General features: G+C 27.3%; 1 protein-coding gene across 1 annotated transcript; it reads right to left on the bottom strand.

The window, feature by feature from the left end:
* Positions 1 to 11,315: 11,315 nt before the first annotated feature.
* LOC104799788 lies at positions 11,316 to 13,638 on the bottom strand. Its single transcript, XM_019200849.1, has 3 exons — positions 13,264 to 13,638; positions 12,598 to 12,895; positions 11,316 to 12,365 (listed from the first exon to the last, which is right to left on the bottom strand). Exons 1-3 carry the CDS (start codon positions 13,279 to 13,281, stop codon positions 11,794 to 11,796), a joined length of 888 nt encoding a protein of 295 aa, XP_019056394.1. The 5' UTR covers positions 13,282 to 13,638; the 3' UTR covers positions 11,316 to 11,793.
* Positions 13,639 to 13,961: the final 323 nt, after the last annotated feature.

Below are 13,961 nucleotides of genomic sequence, written 5' to 3'. Positions count from 1 at the left end.
TAGAAAAAAATCGATTAACCACTTAATTCAGTTAATCGGTAATATATATCATCAAGCTCATCTAACACAATTCATTGACATTAAATTTTTTATTATAAAATTCTATTCTTTTGGTTGAACGATATGAAAAATTAAAAAATGCTCTAGATATTCAATCAATATTTAATCACATTCAATAATTTTTTTAGAACTCTATGTCAACAAAAACAAATAAGTATTTAGTTATATACATGTTTTAAAATTGTAATTGTCATTCAAATTATTTATTCATGCGAATATTTTTTTAATTGAATCGTAAATCAAGACAAAAAAAAATGAAAATGAAAATGAAAAGAAAAGATATTAACTTATTTAGCAACGTTTTTTTCCCTCCTTTTATCCGAATATTTGTTAAAACGTTTGACAAGCAAAGTTATCATGCTTCCCACGCCTTTGGCAAATGACGGAACATAAGGACCACGGAAAGACATTGCATGCTAATTTGGATATAAATGTTTTTATTTTTTCATTATTTTTATTATTTTTATTTTGTTCTAATTATTGATTGTTATAACTTATGTAATATGTATTATATTCTCTTGGAGTTTCCTCGTGACCGTGATTGATTTTGAATGAATCTTTTAATCAGTGCCAAAAGGATTATTGTACATACTAGGTGTGAACCGCGCAATGCGCGGTTTATTATTTTTATTGTCAATATAAAATATTTGCTATTTTATTATAGAAAATCATTGATATAAACATATCAAAAGTTATATATTGATATATACAGAAAAGAAAAAGATGAATGAATATATTAGAAAATTATTCATTATATTTTATTAATTTATATTTATATATATTTTTTAAAATTTTATTATTTAATATCCAATCATTCATTTCTTCCGTGTCAAACAATTTCTTATATAGAAGAGATATATCAAAATAATATGAATATAAATTAATTTGTAAATTAAATATGTGAGTTTAAATTACTTGGAGTAATTATAATGGAAATATTTGATGTTGTTCTTGAAAGCCAGTTACACATACACATATTACCAACTTTATATACAATCCAAAACATCATATGGCATGAAAAAAGCAGATAATGAAATAGGAAAAAAAAATCATTAATGCAACAAAAAAAAGAACCCTAACAAAACATAGCGTCTCGAGAGATAGAGTGTCTCCGGTTTTTGGAAGGTTTGATCTGACCTTTGGTGTTATACGACTTTTCCATCGAAAATAAACCTTCAAAATTTCTTTGGAAGTATTATATTGTATATTATCCTGAGTAGATGGCAATGGTATGATATATCTTGTTTTCGATAACTATGTATTGTTTATAAATGAGTTCAACAAATCAGGTTAGATATAGAAATAACAATAATTTTATGAATAAATGATTATATTTATCTAATTTCTTCTAATCACTTTATTTTCTCTAACTCCGTTTTAAAATTTTATTATTTAATTTTATCATAATTTCATTATAATTATATTTTTTAACTTATTTCATCACTTTAAAAACTTTTCCTTTATAATAAGTTTTCATCATTTTTATAAATAAATTTTATTATTTTTGTTAAACCGATAGTGATTCCTTGTTTTGTCGTAGTCTAATATGTACCAATACTATTTCATATGTACGTTATTGAAAATTCAACATATGTTAATCATCTTTTATCACAATATCGTCATTGTTCTATGAGTGGTCTAAACAAATATTATACAATATTCTCGGAGGACTCGCCGAGCTACATGGACCTCCGTGAAATCAGAGCTCCGCTACTTCCGTCTCCGGCTACGGTTTCGCTGAAGCTGTGGCGCATGACGTCGTGGAGAAATGACAGTCTCCTCGGCGGGCCACCGAACACGTCGGCGAAATCAATGTCGGAGTCATCTGTGGTCAGGTTACCCAACGCAGAACTCGAACTCGAATCTAGAAGAACACTCTTCATACCGAAGTTGAGATCGAAATACCAAAATCGGCGGGAAAAACCGGAACAGAAACTGAAATGCCTACGCATTCAATCGAAACTTTTTCCCTGTGATTTTGTATTTTGTTTTCAGACTCTTTTTTTCAAAGGAATTCAATGGAATAGAGAGAGATGGATTTTAATAACATAATTCTATTTTTTATTTAATTATTTAATTACAATAAAGTTATATTTTAATTATATATCAATCAAATCAAATAAAATACATCCTAAGTTTCTCGTTCACTATTTTTATAAAAAAATCGTATGTAACAAACATAAATTTTCATATATAGATTTTAATATATAAAATTAAAACAAAAAATAAATCTTTATGTAAGAAAAGTAAAAATAATTCTGTTTTTCATGGTTTCATATTATTCTGAAAAAGATAATGGTACTATTTTATAGAAAGGATTTTAACAATTCTTTTTTAATTTATATTAGTAAATTAATATAATGAAGATTACATCTAATAAAAATAATTTATAATTAAAATTCACGTAAAAACATCCAAAAATGAGTACAAAGTAAAGACATTTGTTTGATGCATAGGTTTTTTTATTAAATATATTATTATAATATATTGATATGAATATAGTAAAACATTTATATAGATTATTTGTTTGATGTAGGAGATATATATATATATATATGATTAAATCACTGTAAAATTAATATTATATTGTGTGGATTAGGAACATAAAAATGGTGAGAAGATAAGTTAATAACAAAATGATATTATTATATATTGTAGTTATTATTTATTTTAAAAATGTTTAAAATTGTTATGAAATTTTTGGATAGGTTGAGTTTTGTATCTATATAAAATCTTCGTAAATAATGATGTTGGTGATTTTATATGAACTTCTTTTTAAAAAATGTGATTTTAGGCAATTTTTCTTTTTAAAATGTTGAAAACTTAATCTTTTAATAATAAGTGGAGATAAAATTTTAAAGTTATTTTTATAACGTGGAAATCCACAACTACAATTTTCAAAGTAAATAACTACAAAGAGAGTGAAGTCCAATGTATAAAAGGCATAAATAATTTCAAATAAGACTGTCAACGATGTGTTCTTTCCTAGATCTCTTGTTCCGAGTGATTTGTATAATAAACTCGTGCAAATATGCATAAAATATGATTCGACTTTATATCTCTTTAAGTCTAACTTATGGGTTTCGGTTAAAGTTATATACAAAACAGAGCCAATATCTTTAATTTGTTGATAATAATTGGTATTCCAATAACATATACAACAAAAAGTATACCTATTTTAAAATCTAATGATATGTTTTGTTTTGAATTATCTTTGGTGGTTTGAGAAATCTAGTAGATATTATTTTTTAGTCAACTATAGCATGTCATAGTATAAATATATAAAAAAATTCACTTTGGGAATATTACAAACGTCATCGTCATTTTTTTCAATAATAATACTTTCTGTGGAACGATACAAATGTTATCATCCATTAATTTATATCAGTTATTGTGTGATAGAATTTTAAAATTTCTGATCAAAAATATATTCCATCATATATTTTTTATTGTTCTAAATATTATGAAATAAGTTTGTTATTTTTTATAATAATAATAATAAACATATAAATAAATTATATGTAGAATTTATAAATAAATTCATCTATTTACCGAAAGTTTTATCTATGTGATTCTCTTTCTATTTTTTATAGTTTTTTCTGTTTGATTTATCTATTTTTCCTAGATATTTGAATTTCTTTTCAAAGGTAAAAAAAAAAATCTCTATAATTTTTTCTCAAAGATTTTATTTTTTATGAATTTCATCTAAATTAAAAAACATTCGTGATGTGTTTTCTAATTTATAAGATTAAAATATTTATAGATAAAAATTCATGATGAATTTTGTTTTTGCAGAATATTACTAATTTTCCAGTGAAGATGAAATTTTATTATTTATAAGTTTTTTTTTAATTTGTAATTTTTATTATTCATTAATATCGTATTTATACTAAAAAATATTTCAATATCTACGGATATCAAAACAAAACCAAATTTTAAGAAAAAAAGAAATCAATGATATCTATTCATTTCTGAATTAAAAAAAATAATATTTATAAAATCTATTATAACTATTTAAAAAATAATATTCATAAAATTCCTATCAACATGTTGTATATGAAATGAGGAAAACCGGTTTTTGAACTCTTTCGCGTGTTTGCACAGTTCAGACATTTTGGGGAGCGGTTTTCCATTGATCTTTGAATGTGTTTCATGAGAAAATCGATTCTCAAGTATCAAATAAGTGACGGTGACATATTTACTAATCATGAAGCTTTTCACAAACTTCCACTGGTTTTCAAAGTAAGAATTAAAAGAGAAAGGCACAATGCATGGAATTAAAAATAATTAAATGACCTTAAATTTTATCATTTTTTTATTTTTTTATTTTTGGTTCTTAAGATCACTAAATCACATCAACGTTAATATAAGTTAGAAAATAGATTTTTTTATTAAGTTCTATTATAATGGATAATTTAAATAGGGTTTTTAAATAAAATATTGGTTAACTTGACTAACTTATAAAGTAATAATATTTTATAAATTTTTTATGTTAAAACTTTATTATCATGATGTGATAAATTTTGTTGATATTAAATTAGGAAAAAATAATATAGAGTATTTATTTGATAAAAAAGAATATATTTGTGTATTAGTTTCTATTATAATGTTAAACTATTTTAATACAAATTTGAATTATTTAGAAAAGAAGTAAAAAATATACGTGGATATTATTAAACCAATGTAAATTCAAAAAACTGTCATTTAAAAAATTATGTAAATATACGTGGATCTGCTATTATACTTGAGTGTTATATCTCCTCACCCCCCTTTCTATAAAAAAAAATTACTCAATACTTAAAAAAAATAACATTCATCTTTTTCTATTTCTCTATTCTTTTTTCTAAACTTAACCTTCCATAAAAATTTTGTAGGAAAATGTTCCTACGAGATATATATTTTTCTTAATAAAAAGAAAAAAATTCACATTGAATAAGGGAAACCATCATACTTGTACAAGTCATAATAACGCCAATATCTTCTAAACCAAACAATGTGTCTAATGATATACCCTTTGGTAGAAACTGTAGAATGGAAAAAGGGGAAAACTTTTTTAGAGTTTCGACAAACCCACTCCACTTTGTTGTATTCATCCTTCTATGTACCTACAAAAAATGCAGAATTCCAATGATAGGATTGTTATAATTTAATTCATTTTATTTGAATAGTTCATTCTTATCTTGAAAAAGTTATTTTCAAATCAGAAGTTGTGAAGCATATATAGAAATTGAACCGAAAAACTTAAAAAAGAGTTTAAAATATTGCCTCGAATAAAAAAACTGAAGGTTTTGATAATCTGTATCAAGTCTTAATATATGTTAATTATTTTCAAAATTTTCATATTTAAACTTTGGTTAATGGAGTATAACCTGAACTTTTATTGTTATTAGCCAATGTATGTAGAGGAGAAGTTGAAATCTTGAGTAGAGGTTTTCCAAGATTCACACAGTCCATTGCAAATGCACCTTTTCAAAACATCACGGTTCAAAAATTTTAAAAAAAACTTCATAATTGAAAAAAAAATGGAGCATTTGAACCCCTGAATATGACTAATTGAATGGTAAAGGGATATAATTATGCTTCAAGACTCAGAAACATTTTACTCACGTAATTAGATGGATCATACCTGAAGAGCCACACAATTATCTATGTTAAGATCCTTTTGCGAAGGACTCTTAAGAAGTGAAGTTGATAATTTTGTTCCGAACGGGAATATTTAGATAGCTAACAAATGACAACTTGATTCCAAATCCAGCTGCAATTAACAAAACTCTCCATGTGAACCATTTCTTTCAATCTCGTTGATGAAGAAGGTTTGTCAAGCGTCCGAAGAAGTTGGTTCATGAAATAGAAAATAGAAAATAAATAAATAAAATGCAATGATATTATATCAATTGGACTCCAATGCAAGGGGAAATTATGGCTTATACACTAATGTGATATGACATCTGCGATCAAATCAATTAACATGGGTACTGATTTTGTTTTTGTCGTTTAAATAGTAAGAGAGAAGAGAGAAATTTTATAATATGCAACGTATATATTATAACATTTAATGAATCATTTATTTGTAAAGAAATAATTATATTTTTATAGGAAAGTGGATAAAAACTTTGAATGTCATACTAATATCTAATTGCCGTTGGAATATGAAATTTTTTTGGCCCTTCGTTTGCCCCATTCTCTAACAATCATCAATGTAGTGGACTAATACATTTACCATAATAATAAATATGGTGTAGTTGGTCAATGAATAGCATGCGTTTTTTTTTTCATTTTATTAGTGGGTAATGAATTTTTTACCACGATTTTTTGGTATATTTTTATTTTATTATTTATTTAGATATTTTGAGATGCCACATAATACCATATAAATTAAATTCCAAATAAAAGATGCCATATGAATGATGAGGTGGCTTCATGAAAAGCCTTCAAACACAATTTTTAATATATATAGATTTATTAATCCATGAGACCCACTTACAATATATGTTTTTTACGCCATAATAAAATATTACCATTATTCTTGAATTAATTTCTATTGATTGTTATTGTTACCAATCAAAATTAAAATAAATTATTGATTAATTTTAATTAATAAGGTTTTTTATAAACTAATAAAATTTGAGAAAAACGCTATTTTTTTAGAATATGTGTTATCTAATTATTATTTTTTATTTTTGGAATCAACTAATCTTAAAAAATAACATATTTTTCATATATAAAATTAGTGGAATGTTTATTTTTTTAGAATATGTGTCATCTAATTTTTATTTTTATTTTTAAAATCAACTAATCTTAAAAAAATATATAATATTTTTCTTATATAAAATTAGTGGACTGTTATATTTTTTTAGAAGATGTGTCATCTAACTTTTTTAAATCTTTTTTCATGTATAAAAATTTATGATAATAAAATGAATTTATATATATTTAATAAAGATTTTAAGTAACCAATGAGAATTTAAAATTGTGCCACATAGATGATGACATGGAGATGAGGTGGCTTCACCATATTCCTTTAAACTTCTCTATTAATATATACTAGGCAATAACCCGTGCATTGCGCAGACTACAAATATATATATATATATATATATATATTTAAAAATTTATTATTAGTTTTCGAAAAATATATATATATATAATATATTTTTTTTAAATTTATTATTAGTTTTTAAATTTAATATATTATGTTTTGTATTAGAAGTTATAATTCATATCTCTACATCAAATTGATAAATATTTTTTTAAAATATCGAGATAACGCTATGTTATGTTTTTTTTTCAAAAAATATTCATAAATATTTTTTGTATCTATATTTTCTTATTTTATAATATAAAATTAATAATTGAAATTTGAAATATCATAACAATGATTTTATAAATTTTATAACTCGATAAAAGAATCTAACTGTTGGAAAACCGAGAGTTATCTAGAGAATGCAACTATTGATAGCAATACCATGTTAATTTTATTTCACCCTTCACATATAAACAAATCAAATACACAATATTTTGCAATACACACTCAACATACACTAACAATACAATTTTATATGTCAAAGATGTTTCACAACACATACAACACACATATAACGTTTTCTCAAATTTCTCTCACAATAGATAAATCCGCACTATTCTTCTTTTGTGTTTGATTTTCTATGTTCTTTGAATAAAGACGTAGGATTATTATTTTATTTCATTAATCTCTTTGTTCTGTTAGTTTCTTTTTGTAATCTAAATATAAATTTAATTAGGGTTAGAAATCCAATAATAATGTATTTGGATTAATAACATTTAACCATAAAATATTGGTATACATGTATACAATTAGTGACATACCCATAAAACTTTTTGAATGGGATAACAATAACATATATATAATACAAAAACTAATAATAATATATATCGTCTAAAAATATTTACAACCTACAACTCAATTTTATTATTATTTTTTATTTTTTTAGCTATATCAATAATAACTCATATTACACTATAATTCAATGTATTTTTATAAACTAAGATTTTTTATTTTATAAAAATAAATTAATATTATATTATATTTTTTGTTATGTATATTTTATATCTTACACTTAAATAGAGTCTAGTTATAATTCATATATATATGAAATAGAGTCTAGTTTAATTATGTCTTTTCATTTTGTTTGGCATATATTTTGTTGAAATTGTTTTTTATTATTCTTATATTTCAAAATTATTTAATATGATCGTTTAAGACCCGTGTTGAGATCTTCGTTTATATGATTAAAGAGTTGACATATTCTCGTGTCACATATATCATCATCTTCTCGTAAAAAATCAATTTTGAAATTTGAAATATATTTTAACATTTTCTGTTGCAATTAGGAAAATTTTTAAAGTTTGGCATAAATTTTTGTCAAATTGAATTTTTGTATAGTTAATTAGAACTTTAACACAAATTCGTACAAATTCGTGTGGTAATACATTTTCTCTGATATATAAATTTTTTTTTGTTAAAGTTAGTATGCGTTGAGATGATAGAACCAAATCTAATATTATAAATTGAATCATTTATTATGGTATTAGGAAAAAAATTATCTAAAAAATATAATATTTATACACTAACATCCTCCACTCTCCCTCACTCCCTATATATTTATTTTTATCTCTATTATATTAATTTTATAATATTTATATCCTATTCGAATATCAAGAGTTTATTTTTCAAAAACAATATGTGTAATGAATTATGCTTTTATATATAAGATAAGATGGAATAAACCATTTGCAAATAAAAAGATCATCATATTCTCCATAAATATAAATACATTTATAGACAACTTCAAGAATATATATTTATAATTACATATATTGTCTATGTATCAATTTTAATTATTAATGTATTTTCAAAATTAAACATTTAAGTTTTTCCTATTTATAGGCATGTTCATGGGTGGTTGTGAAAACTTGAATGATAGTTGTTTTAGTTTTTGGATTCTAAAAACTCCAACCATTCAAGGCCTTTGTCGGCAACAAAAATAATATGTATCAATTTTAATTTTCTCTCATTTAGTTGAATATAGTAAAAATAAGAAAATACCCATTAAATAACAATTTTTAAAATTTCCAAAATATGTTTTCAATGAGAATAATAAAATTCTTCAAATAATTTTTTTTCAAAAAATAGTTGATTAGAAAATAAATACAAGTCATTATCATGAAACTAGGCAAAAAAAAACATAAGGAATAAAATCGGAGAAATGTGGAAGAATATTTTGGAACTTTGAAAATTGAGGTTGTCTTGCAACGCGAAGTATATTCAATAAACCAAAAAAGCAACTCTTGCAGTATGAGAAATCTTTTTTTCTTACTTAAAATTGAATATTATTGAAAAGTTTAAATGATATATAAAGAATGTTAAAGATGAACTCTTAGAAAAATATAGAAATACAATTGAAAGTTTACAATAATCTACTTCACAATAATAATAATAATAATAATAATAATAATAATAATAACAATAATCTGCACATATAACAATGACTTATCGTACTATATATATATATTAGCCATGAGTTTTTAACTTTAAGAAAATATTGTTCTCTTTTAAAGGGTCTTATGGAACTCTCTCGTTAATAGGAAGCTCTACCACGTCATCATCATAAACCCTGGAAAAAATATTGTTTAAATTTATAGACAAACGAACCATCCATTTGATGTTTCTCACTCGACAACAAAAATATCTAACAAAATATACAATGAAAGAAAATTAACCATAAAATTAAATGAAAACTCTAAAAAATAAACTATTTACTACATTCTTACCTAGCCAATGTGAACGTCTTTCATTGACAGCGGCTTGCATTTTAAGATTCTTTAACTTTTACCTATTGTGTCATATGACAACGGCAAAAACCCAAAGACATAATAACATTATACAAAACAAAATAGATTATATAAGCACTACATTTTCTATGCTAAAAGTAAAATCTGCAAATTAAGAATATTACAACATTACCATGTAAACCAGATTTCAAACTAATTCGATCGTAGAAAAAACAGTTCAAAGGTAGAAAAAAAGAATACAATATGAGAAAAAAGATTTGATTAGATAAAAAATTCAGATGAATAAATTAATAATTTTTTCACCCGGGGACTACAAACCATTTTGCTCATCGTTGCTCTCTATCACCGACCAACTCTCGTCGCTGAATCCATTCATTACTTCATTGAAATCTCTAGTCATTCGGATTTTTTCGATTCTTATAAAAAAAAATCCCAATAAATTTGATGTTTCAAGTCATTTAATATATACAATCACACAGTGCAGATAAAATTACTTGTTGAATCTTTGACCGAATGCTCTAAGAGCTGCATGGCTTCTTCTCCACCTTGTAATATTAGACTAAATTTTTTTGAGAGATTTATATCAAATAACGAAAAGTTTTAAGGAAAAAACCGAGCGATTATTACGGATAGAAAAACGTATCGCTAATTAAAAAATATAAATTGAATCATACCTCAAGATGATCAACGATGCGAAGAATGAAATCATCTCCTTCTCACGGCATCGCTCTGATTGGTTCCAAGTATTAGAAAAGTGGCGGATGGATGATTTTTTCCCTTGGAAAAATATTGTTCAAGGAGATCACCATGTGAAAGAACATAAAATCTAATCTAATTATATAATAGTAAACATCTTTCATATTATAAATGTGAATTCATGTATGTATTTATTATATACACAAAAAATATGAAGACTTTTCAACTACATTTTATTAAACATTAAAATATTGAATATAATTATTATTATATATAAATATCTCTTACGTATAAACTATTTAGTTATTATAAATAAAGAGTAAAAAAAAGAAGATATATATGTGCCATAAAATGGTAGACTAAATTTCCGTGTGACTCCTTGGACTTTGTAACTAATGTATCCCATAATTAAACTATTTTCAATGAATGTGTATTCTCTTCTTTTTTTTTTTTATGAGATTTGATTTTTGAAAATCACATAATAAAAACTTTTCATATTCTTAACAAAAAGGGACACGTGTCAAACCCCCCTTATACAAACTCTACTTTTATAGATATGATAGATTTCATTAATAAAAATGGTTTTTTTTCCATTACCGTTATAAATATTAATGTGTTGATTTTCGAATTCTTTGGACACTGTTTGCTCTTTTGGTTACAAAGTTATGTTTTTTTTAATTATTCTTTTTAATTGTATTATAGAAAACGTTTTATGTATGCGGAGTTGATGTTAGGGATGTCAAAATGGATTCAGCTTGCGGATTGATCTGTGAATCAGTCCATACTTTTCCGAATTAGGCCCAAAAAATTTGAACGCAAAAAAAAAAGAGTTTGAACAAACCAACTCGTCACAAACCAAACTTGTGGCAAGTCAGACCAACCCGTTTTACACCTCTACTTGATGTCACCCTCGGGACGAAAATCTACTCCAATATGTCCAGCAAATCCGAACCCGGAAGGGATTCCAAGTCGTTGGAACGATAACCGCTCGGGAATAATTCAATCTGTTGATTTTCCAAGCAACCAGATAGAATCCAATGCTCGGACAGTTTGCTCTTTCCGAGGAAACTGTCCTGACGAAATGTTTGGCTCGCTGCAGGTAGCTTTGTCTAAAGAAGCCGCGAGGTACTCTGCAAGGTTTTGCCTGGAATTGCTCGGATTGTCGGAAGATTCAGGGACTGCAGGTTTTTTCGGGGCGATGGATTTTCAAAGCCAGGCTTGACGGCGGGTTGAGAAGCTACTCGAAGCATCCGAGCATCTCTTCCACAAGACTGGCTTGAGATGCTTCCACGGGTCCTCGGCCATGGAGTTATTGTAAAAACGTTCAGGCCCTGCTGCTTGGTAAGCCACATGATCATATTTCTGTTGCCTTCCTTCGTTTCTACAGAAGCCCGTCTTCATATTCCGTCCACCACCCCTGCCTCTTCCCCAACCATGAACTGTTCTTCCCCCTGAATAAGGGTTTTGCCGTACATAATTGGAAAATGGTGGAGCATAATCAGGGTTTAAGGGTCGATTAAAGTTTCCTCGGCCTCCAAATCTATCCCTGGGATCAGGGTTTCCTTGATAGCTCGGGAAAGGGCCAGCCACTGGACGAGGGCTCTGGAAGGGACGGAAATTACAGGTTGGAGATTTAAAATTATTCCAACCTTCCAATTGCGGTGTCCCGTGATATAGAGGAGATGGATGTGCCATTCCTCTCGGGCCGATATGAGGATTACCGCTATCATAGACATAGTGACCTGCTTGAAAACTGACATGACTGTTGCCCAAGGATCCTGTTGTATAATGCAAGGATCAGAAACAGAAGAAAAACACAAATGGAAAAGAAAGGCCGATGAAATCGAACAAGAAGATACATGGATCCGGTAACTCATGATGGTAATACTTGCCCCTTCAAAGAAAGTGAAACAAAAAACAGAACTATAATGCATAGCCACCCGTAACCTAAAAGAAACGAGACAAAACAAAGAATTTGATGTATCAAAAATTACGAAGAGAAGCCAGAACCTGGAATAGACAGTGGAAACTGAGAAACTAGCTCTGTTCGCCCGTTATTTTTGTTCCTCTTCTTGCTAGAAAAAGCAGATATAGGGTCCTTGTAAAAATCGAACCCTTGGGTTTGATATGACGTCTCCTGAATCAGGAATGTTCCGGGTGTCTCAGCCAATGGATTCGAGAGGTGACCTGTGTCTGTAGAAGTTTCTGCAGAAGCATCGGTCTGAGCAAATTCTGCGCGCATTGCTTGTAACAGTTCCCTCCTTTTCGCCGAATCCTCCATTTCTGACTCGGGTTTAGAGCTCGTCAGCTGCAAGACAAAAATGTCAAGTTTACCCGATAACAGCAACGAAAGAAACCAAATCTATTGGAGACATTCTACGAAGATGGACAAGGAAACGTTAAAGAGATTTTGAACCATTAGAAACACAAGCTTATTCACATATTTTCAATTCCAATGCATCTGTTTTAACTCATTCGTTGATGGTAGCACCACATATGCACACACATACAAACGAGTTCTTGTCCCAGGATCTCTGCTGAATCCAGATAAAGGACCTCTACGAATCCGTGCATTAATTAAGTAACACACGAATTTGAAGTGCAATCTCATCACTTCTCAAGCTCAACAACAAGATATCTTGCAACTACACAATAGAGCGAAGAGGATTTCAATACGTGGATTTCACAATTCATCGAACACTTGGTAGGCAAAACCCCATTATCCTCGTCACTTACAATCAACCGTGATTGGGACCCTAGATCAACCCACGAAATACTTCGTCATAAGCTCGGCAGCAGAAGATAACAAAGAGGAACAACGAATCCGACGCAGAAAACAGGAAAAAAGGAGAGGGAATTGAGGCATATATGAACCACCAAAATCAACACATGAAAAGCCACATTCTTTTTTGCAAAGATTTTCGGAAACGTACATGAAAACCCCAGAGAAGATCATATACGATATGGAGGAAATCGAAACAAAAAAGAAGAAGAAACCCGATAATTCGAAGCCAGAAGAGGGGAAAAGAGAGAGAGAGAAGAGAAAGAAGGTAAAATACATGGAAGCGGCGGGGAAGGGCCTTCGTGAGTTTTGTCCGGCGAGGTTTATTACACACCCAGATTTTATTAAAAGACAATTAAAACTCATACTTAAAATGATTTATTAAACTATAGAAATTAGACAAAAAGACATGAATACCAGTTTTTCCATTTATCTTTTTATTTATTTATTTTTTAGAACCTAAAAAATAAGTCGAAGTGAGACCATTCTTGTGCACAAAAGGGTTTGTCGGATATATCTGTGAAAAAGTTGAGAACTTTAGCACAGAATATATATATAATATATATATATATATAATATATATATATATATA

The sequence above is a fragment of the Tarenaya hassleriana genome, unplaced genomic scaffold (genome assembly GCF_000463585.1).
Source record: "Tarenaya hassleriana unplaced genomic scaffold, ASM46358v1 Cleome61, whole genome shotgun sequence".
NCBI classification, from domain to species: domain Eukaryota; kingdom Viridiplantae; phylum Streptophyta; class Magnoliopsida; order Brassicales; family Cleomaceae; genus Tarenaya; species Tarenaya hassleriana.
This window is presented reverse-complemented; position numbering and strand designations above follow the sequence as displayed.